Source organism: Anneissia japonica, unplaced genomic scaffold, assembly GCF_011630105.1.
Source record: "Anneissia japonica isolate Jap-2015-1 unplaced genomic scaffold, ASM1163010v1 scaffold426_len1935630_cov189, whole genome shotgun sequence".
NCBI lineage: Eukaryota > Metazoa > Echinodermata > Crinoidea > Comatulida > Comatulidae > Anneissia > Anneissia japonica.
Genome location: NW_022713172.1, coordinates 1,221,536 through 1,230,827, shown reverse-complemented (window position 1 = coordinate 1,230,827; position 9,292 = coordinate 1,221,536). Strand labels below are relative to the sequence as shown.

At 35.4% G+C, this 9,292-nt stretch overlaps 1 protein-coding gene across 3 annotated transcripts in view; it reads left to right on the top strand.

Moving 5' to 3' along the window:
• LOC117108344 (mu-type opioid receptor-like) overlaps positions 1 to 7,952 on the top strand; it is a 17,958-nt gene extending 10,006 nt beyond the window's left edge. For all 3 annotated transcript variants that reach the window (XM_033250334.1, XM_033250333.1, XM_033250332.1), the window contains exon 2: positions 3,959 to 7,952. In XM_033250334.1, the coding sequence (XP_033106225.1) occupies positions 4,249 to 5,352 (1,104 nt within the window). In that variant the 5' untranslated portion in view covers positions 3,959 to 4,248 and the 3' untranslated portion in view covers positions 5,353 to 7,952. The remainder of the gene's footprint in view (positions 1 to 3,958) is intronic.
• The last annotated feature ends 1,340 nt before the right edge of the window (positions 7,953 to 9,292 follow it).

Sequence of the window (9,292 nt, the reverse complement as noted above, 5' to 3'; positions counted from 1 at the left end):
TATATATATATATATACACGTATATATACTTCTAAAAGTCGTGTATCATGCATAGGAACGTTGACGCCTGCAAGGCTCTGGTTTTATTTTGTTCTTATTTTTACACTCTTTTCAAAGATCGAAAATTATTTTGCAGCAGTATATTACTGTACTGTACTATAATATTACATAGTCACACCTACCGCACATAAGGTACAGATAAAATTTGTTGGTTTTTCTAATAAAAAAAAAAATCTCAGTTGACATTTTACCCTAGCCTCAACTTGTTCTTATTTTGTTCATAATTTTTAAGCAATTTTAGCCTCAGTGTTCTTATAAAATGTGTTCTTATAAAAAAGTGTAATCTATTGTCCTCGCCGCATCTCTCAAGTGCTGTATATATATAAAAGGGTTAAAGGTGGAGACAATGGGTGGCAAAATGGTTGACTGTTGGGACGATGAGTGCCCCTATCGATGACCAGCTCCGTGTTCCTCTTGACCCAGAAGCGTAGTTTCTATCATGTTTGGGATTTTGTTTTATTTTACTGCATTACCAAGTTCTTGCTACACTACACGGCGACAACTGAAGCCTACATAATCTCACTGTAAAAAAACCATCAATGTGGTGTACACCAAGAAGAAAACTTTAAGTGTTCTATACAGTAGGTGCTTGATCCAATGCCCGGGGTAATTAATTTAAAGTGTAAAGCTCATAGAGGCCTTGTTGGCATAATGTGCAATATATTGCACACGTGATCAATGGTTAACGTCTCATCCAATGAGAACATGCATTTCAGCCCTTTGTATGAGAATGCAAGGAGAGCGGCGATGGAATTGAACCAGGAACCAAAGGTCTTCACGGTTCAGCGCACACAGTGGCTGAGGAGCTGTTAGCAGTTCAGCCGACTGAACTACAAAAAGTGCTTACTGTACACGTAGAGAAATTCTTCTACTTCACTGTAAAAACAGCGTGGCGCATTTAAACACAAAGCTCCACGCAATGTTGCTAAAAATGCTAAACACGTCAAGATCCTAGATATATTAAGCTATGTCTAAACACGTTTAGCTTTTCAACGTGTCACCAAAAACGGGACAACATTGCGTGGAGCTTTGTGTTTAAATGATCCACGCTGTTTTTACAGTGTAGTACGGTACTGTACTTTTGATTGCAAAAACACAGGCCCTATGCCTACATTTGTGCTTTTACCGCTCCATGCTGCTTCGGAGTGTAATCAAAATGTAGAGGAATTTGTTTAAACTAAACTAATTTTAAGTGTTGAGGAATGGAGGAAGTAAACTAAGCTAAATGTGTTCATGTTCAACTTCTTTTTTGGCATTCGTTCAGTTAACGCTATTTTGTGGAGTAGAGCTTGGTTCACGTCGAACTTTTATCTAGATATACATCTACTTAACTAGTTAAAAGTTCGACGTGAACCACTCAATTATAGCTAGTTAAAGGAATTAAGTCACTTAAGTTAAGTGACTTAACTTTACTAGAATAACGGTAAATTAACTTGCTTAACGGTAAAGTCGGCTCGGATTACAAGGACACGATTACGTAACGTAGGTATCTAAGCCAGCTTTGTTGTATTCTACCACCATTATCATCTTCTGGCTGGCAACAACGTACTTCAACAATGCTAACAACAGCATCGAAGTAGTCTCATTAGTCTGGTTTTCAGAAATTATTTGTAATATTTTGGGTAAACACCCAGCAAACGTCCGTTTACGAATAGTCGATATTACCAATGACCTTTGGCCCTTGCATCATCGACCAAGTAATAACGTTAAAAAGTCCGATTGCGCACGTTTTTCAAAGTGATAATGTATATTTTTCTTAATAATAAAATCAGATTTGTTGTATTTATTTATTGACAATTCAATCTTTTCTATTTCTGCTATAATAGTCGCTATTAATTCAATTTCAATGAACTACCACCAACGCCAGTAGTTAAAATGAGCGCACATGTTTACGATGACGAAATAAAAAAGTGTGTGGAAGTCAGCAACTTGTTTGACACCGCGAAGCTAGATTTTCGCGAAGTGCATGTAAACAACACAATTGAGCGATCTAAAAACTACAAAACAGGACAGGAGTTTACTACTACTTAGATTGCGATAGAACACGCTGCTGCACTGGTCGTTGGTTCATACTGGTCGGCTAGGTTAGGTAGTGGAAACTCACACCTTCTCTACAGTAGTTTACAATTTTTTTTGAACGAATACCACTTGGTACTAGAGGTTCGTAAAATACAGTAGGTGTTTTATTAAACAAGCCTTTCGACCGTGTGACGTCGACGGCCTGAAACTGGCTGGCTGTTTATCTGGCTCTAACTTGGCATCGAACGCAATTAGGGGATCATGTTTCAAGACGGGTATATCTAGATAAAGTTCGACGTGAACCAGGCTTAGCTCTGCAAATATTTCAGGGTCGATATCATTTATCGCAGTACTTTTTAATGACTTAATCGTATTGTACTTTGTTGTGAAATGTACTTTCCGAAAGGCCCACTGATTAATCTCAGATAAGATAGTATAATACATATTCCAAGTATCGAAATGCACGCCATCGTGTCGGGATTCAATATTTCGACATTAGTTATGTCATCACATAAAATTAAATGTACTTGGATTCTAATCTTTTTTAATCTCTGGTAAATATAACATATTGTAGTAGGCATACAGTAAAAAATGTTTTTTCCGAGTCGTTACTTCCGACTTTCCCTTTAAATTACTGTATATCACTTTCCATTATTCATACGTATCATCTTTTATTTTTACTTTTTTTTTGTTTTTTTATTTCTTCATTTTACATCCCTATTTCTTATTAAGTCTCAATTCTTACTGTAAGTTATGCTCTTTTGTACGCCTCTCTCGTTTCTGAAATCTGAGGTTACACCTCCTCATCGAGTATTACCAGGTTGCTCGAAAGACGACCATTGTGTACAATTTGATTTGAACCGTGATACAGTTAGGCATAGCCAATGCTATATCTGCAGGTGTGAGAAATACTTCATTTATTTGTAATGCCATATTTGCCAATATTGATTACTGACTGAGAGAATTCGTCTTAAAACCTTGATATAGATAGACCCTATATCATATTATGATTAATATTATTATTGTACAGTATTAACCTACCAAATTAAATGAGGGGATTACTCCATACCATAAAAATTTCATATTAAATTTCATATAAATCGGGTCTTCATATAGAAAGGGAATGAACCAATATGAAATTTTGATTCTTTGAATCGTCCTTGACCCGATTGGAATATTATGTACTCTGCATCTATTTTGGCGGTTCTGATTGGTCAGTATTGTATTAATATAGGTTAACGATAGGCAACCCGCGATTTTGCTATTACTACCGCGTTTTTTTTTACCAGCATCATCGCCATTATCATCATCTTCGTCGTTATCATCATCATCATTGTCGACATCATCATCATCATCATCGTCATCTTAAGATAAGAACTCAACTACATTACGTGGTGTACTGCAAACATTACTAAGCCTATATTATTACTTCACCATGTAAACCTTCAAACAATAATGCTTTTCTTATTTTGTAAGTCAATACAGTATTATTTTCAAGGAGCTATTATACTACTATAAGGAAAATCAATCATTGAAGATCCTCTGAACTCTGTATTCAGACAGGGTATGTTGGTTCATAGTCCTACGCATGCGTGTTTACTATTGGCTCAATCGTGCTCTATTTTCTTTTCCTGAGTTTCTATTTATTTACATATTTTGGGGGCCGACAAGTTGTAAGATTTTACCGTGCCTAGACAGCTTACAAACAATATCAATGCATTTAATCCAGTAAACCGCAATAGGTAGCCCTACGTTCAACCCGGTGTTGTTTTCTTATTTGATCCATGCATGCATTTATTTATTGTTATTGAAGAGTTCTTAATTGTTATGTTGATAACTTTCAGAACATAAATAAATCTTTATGTTTTCTTTATTATAGCTTTACCGGGTGCCCAGAACCGACAAAAAACAAAAAACAACAGGATATACAGTAGTAACGAATAATAAAGACTTAAGTCCAAGGTGAACTTCAAAATAGTTGGCCTATTCAAACTTCAAAGCTACGGAAATTGTAGAGATTTTCGAGTACAAAATCAGTAACTGATGCCATTGGTTCAACATTGGTCAACGCACGTTACCGGTAGTGCAACAGTATCCAATTTCGTGACCGTATCGTCAAGAAGTTTAGGCAATTGTCTTTGAAAAAAACATTGTAAAGAAAATCTACGCATGAACATGGCAACAACGAATGTAACAGGCCGCAATTCGACGGCGTTAGCGAAGTGTACAATGCCTGATATCTACGAGAGCGATGTCGCAGACAATCCCGTCGCTCTGAAAGCAATTTTCATTTCGCTCGTTATCATTTGTGTTTTGATCGTTGTTGGCAACACGTTTGTAGTTGCGACGTTTCTTCATTACCGAAAGCTTCGTCGCCCACGAAATATATTTGTATTTAACTTAGCTTTGACGGATCTCTCGGCAGGGTTGATGATGCCTATTCAGGTCCTAGTCGGTGCATCAGTAACTGATGCCATTGGTTCAACATTTGTTGTAATTTCTCTTTTAACTGTTCTTGCAATAGCTATGGAGAGATTCATCATTATTGTGTGGGCGCCAACTAAACACAGAGATATCGTTACAAAGCGGGGAATAATCACCACATGCGTGTGTTTTTGGGTGTTTCCTCTTGCTGTTATTGTGCCATTTTCATCATACACAGAGGCATATATTCTCATCGTATTAAATCTAGGACCATGGCTTATGATATTTGTGTCGATTGGTGTCGTCATACTCTATGGTGCCATTTTTTTGAAGATCAGACGTCATGAACGACGAATGCGTGGAAAATCTGGAAGCAAGCGAAATGAGTTGCGCGAAGCAGAGCGTGTTGTCAAGGCATTCGCGCTAATTGTTGCACTTTTCTCCACCTGTTGGTTACCATGGGCAGTCGAAGTTCTTCGCATAAACTTCTCGCTTTATATCATCACTCACGAAGCAAGATGCTTCCGGGGGACCGTGGCTTTTTACGTCTGTTTGTGTATTGGTCTTCTTAACTCCGCTCTCAATCCCTTAGCATACTGGTGGCGATTACCAGACTTCAGGCAAGGAGTTACTAAGCTTATTCACACTGCTCTGCCCTGCTATGAGACACCAGAGCCATTCGGATCGCATTCACAGAGAAGCGATAAGTTTCCAGACTCTAGTCGGAGAGAAGATGGACTTCTAAACGTTAGTAAAAACGTTTCCCATGCTAGATCTACTGCTGGACCATCACACGTTGTCATCATAAATAACGCTCCAGTTGGTGTGGATAACGTTGCTCAACGTTGAGCGCATTATGTCAACATCATGGTTGCTGTTCAGTTTCGCAGAGAACGGCAGGTGACACGCCGATGTCGAAAGGCTTCTCTTGGAATGGAACTTAAACTTCATTAGCTCAAGCCAGCTTCCAAATAACGTCCATATGAACGAAACTCGATAAACCGTATGAAGTCAATGCTTAATAGGAATGACTCCGAAAAAAGTGGAGAAAAGAGTAGCCATTTGAAAGTAGAACAGTTGAATCTAATGACAGAAGAGAAGAAATTGACAAGAGCCACCGTTGAAGCTAATGGCACTTGTGAAGAAAAGAAATTGAAAGAACATGATGAAAAGAAAATTACAGTAACTGCTTATGTTTGATGCAGGTATTTGTTTATTACTGGCAGTGAAACAGTTTGGTCTTACTATTATTGTATTAATGCATTTAAATAATTTGAAGGTGAAAAACTCCTATAACATAACTTTATGCTATTTTTTTCAATTTACGATAAATTTAATTTTTGTTTACTACACTTCTTACTCGATTTTCCATACATTTTTATGTGCTTTGACTAACATGTATTAACTTTAAATTATCAGTTTAGACTCTGACGCATCGCATTTGTCATGATGGATTATGCATTTTACTGCCCAGTCATCTTAATGTTCTTTGTGCACCATTCTTGATTTTCTTTGTAAGGCATTGGAATTACAAAATCAATACTAGAACATTAATAATCACTATTTTTTGGAATAATTGATATTAATAATAACTGAGGTGACTATCAAATTCGACAAGTGAAGTTTGTACAGTAGATGTTAAGGTTACATCACGATGAATGACACATCTGATCATATGCTGATCATTGTTTAGCATTAAGAACATTATATTGATTGAAGCATCGTACGTTTTGGCGATAGGCTTAAACCATCCTAATCAATGTACCTCATTTCATTGACAAGTCACTTGATTCAAACGAATACTAATGAGCAACGTGTCTTTCACAACCAATCATGGGTAATACTTATTGAAGAACAATTATATGGTATTACTGTACATTGATAGATTTTCGATATTTTTTATTTCCCGCAATATTTAGATTGTTCGAAATTGTGAATTAGATGGTCGTTATTTTATTATCTGATCTCTGATATTAACATATACATATAATAGGCATAATAAATAGTTCATAAACAATTGACAGGCCCATGTCTTTTGATGATGGACACTATACCGAAACCATTTCCCCTTCCGAGCCGGTAGTGCCTACAATTGAATGAGCAATTATACTAAATGAAGCAGCTGAGGCCTACGTAAAATAATAGCACTGTACTATAGTAGTATAAATCGTTGCCAACTACAAAGAATGTTGTTAACAAAATCAGTATAGGCATATTAGAAAGTATACGCATAGACCTACATAAGAAATTATCCTATTTTTTACATGACTTAACTTGTTTACAATTCAGTAAGGTATTATTAGGGTAAACTGACTTTAACAATGAAAAATAGAAGTTGAAGAAAACGAATTACTTACGGTATAGGCCTACTTTAAAAATTCGACGATTGGAGAAAACATTACTTGTTGTTTTGATATCTTTTCCAAAAAGTAAACTATATTGTTCTTTATCAGTAGTGATTTATTATGTGTATAGATTAGAAATGTATAGCAGGTTAAATTAGTGGTACCGGTAGTCTATTGACAAATTGTTATGTGGTTGTTATGCTGTTGTTAACGTCTTCTAATAAAACATGTGATTGTCATTGACAGGGTACGGTACTGGAAAGTACAGACAAACTATTAAACGTCTAGAAGTATATAAAGAAAACCTCAGGAACAATACAGTATTAATTTGTCATATTCTAATGTACCGGTAAATGCACAATTTTTGCTTATACAGTGTACGTTAAAATCTGCCAAATTTAGTAAATCTGCCCGATACAGTATATAATCGTGTATAGGCCTATCTATACTATAGTAATAGGCTTATATATTATCGTTGCTTTGGATATTTGTACGGCTGGCGGAGGAATAGGCATAGGCCTAATTAAAAATTATGGATAGCATCGGAGAAAGAAATGACTCAGACGAATCATTTCCATAGGGTGTGCCCCATTTTCATTTATAATGATGAATGAATTCCAGGAGGGCGTGCCCAGTTTTCGTTTATATGATGAATGAATGATTTCTTCTGAACAATGTGAATCAACTGCCTAACCAATCATTCCATTTTATATATAAATCGATATTTACTCGTAAAATAATTGTTATACGTATGAATTCATTTTACATTATTATTGCCTTTGAGCGCTTGGTGTAGATATTTTTACGACGATTTTTATGTAGGTCATATTGTTATCGAGTGAATTTTCTAGAGGTCTTGCATTCCAACGTAACTTTCAACATCTTTACTAGGTAAATCAATATTAATATAAAAGTACCCATATAAACTGAACCAAACCATCGCACCCGGTTACCGTGTCTAGACTCGCATTCATTGTCGTATCCCTAAGCAGAGAATACGGCAACAGGGTACCATGGTATACGCATCATTGTTACGTGTTGTGCTGTAATAGTTTGCCGCAAATTTTTGTAGACTTGTTTTTGAAATAAATTTTGCAATAGCAACAGCCTGTGAGCTATGCTTTTTCTTTGTGTCCATGCTACAACGTCTGACTGATAATGCTTTGATATTTGAACACAACGAAAAACTGTCTGCCTAAAAATTAAAAGTAAAAAAGTTGTGTTATTACGTCGATTTGATCAATACATTAGTCAACAGAAGGTGGACCTGTTGTCGATTCCCAACCCAACATTACATCACTCTAAACGAAGTAGGGCCTACTCCTTGGGTCGCTTGATATATGATGTCAGTTAGTTGGACGACATCGTCTCGTTGGCGATATGACACGAGGCCTATAGATCCCGAAACATTAACATCAACTGCATAAGGAACATTGATGTAAACATGTCTTGATCATTGGTATATCAAATGATGATGAATATGATATGATGATGATGACGATGTTGTTGTAATGATGATGATGAATATGATTATGATGATAAATATCTACAAAGTAAACAATTTACACTGAACGAAGAAATAGGATGACCCAAGAAATAGGATGACCCAAGAAAGGTAAAAGATCTTTTCCGTTAGAGTCCTTTCATTTTAAAAACAAAACCCAAAAGTAAAAAAAAATCAGCAAGATAAAAAAAAAAAAAAAAACTGCAAAAGACGAATAAAATTTATTAAACATTGACGATAAAATACATTGCAATGAAGTGTAAAAATTCAATTTAAAACATTAAAAAGTTTGACAGTTTAAAGTTTCAATTTATTAAGATTTAAATAAATGATAAAATTTTACTATAAAAACATTTTAAGCAAATACATTTTGGATTATTAAAATGTTCCTGAATAATACGTTTAAAATTAATAACAGCACTTAATTCTTGTTATGTTATCCTCGTTCAACCTGAAATCCTATAGATTGTTTTAATCTCTGCAAATTTTTCTAGAATTAAGTCCTCTAAATTGTTCGATAGTTCGATTCAGATTAGTCTGGTCATTATCACTCAGAAATAAGCGCGAGACAACACTAAATTAAGATCCAGTTTGCACCGGATAAATTGCATGGATGTCATAAATTCATTGTCCTGGCTGTCGGCATTAACTTAAATGCGTTATATTTTATGTGTAAATTGTCATCATAAAGAAGAGTTATATATTCTTTATTGCAAGTGCAGTGAGTATAATTAGTGATATTTATAGACGACTCAGTAGATGTGCTCGTAACATATGTTTTTGTCTTGCCATTAATGGCTTACACTGAGTGATATTTGAAATATACTTTTTTGATAATTAAATAAATGAATAAAGTATAAACATACCTTACGTAGACACACCAAATAAAATAGTGAATAGTTAGTGGCGGATCTAGGAATTTGAAATAGGAAGGAGGCTG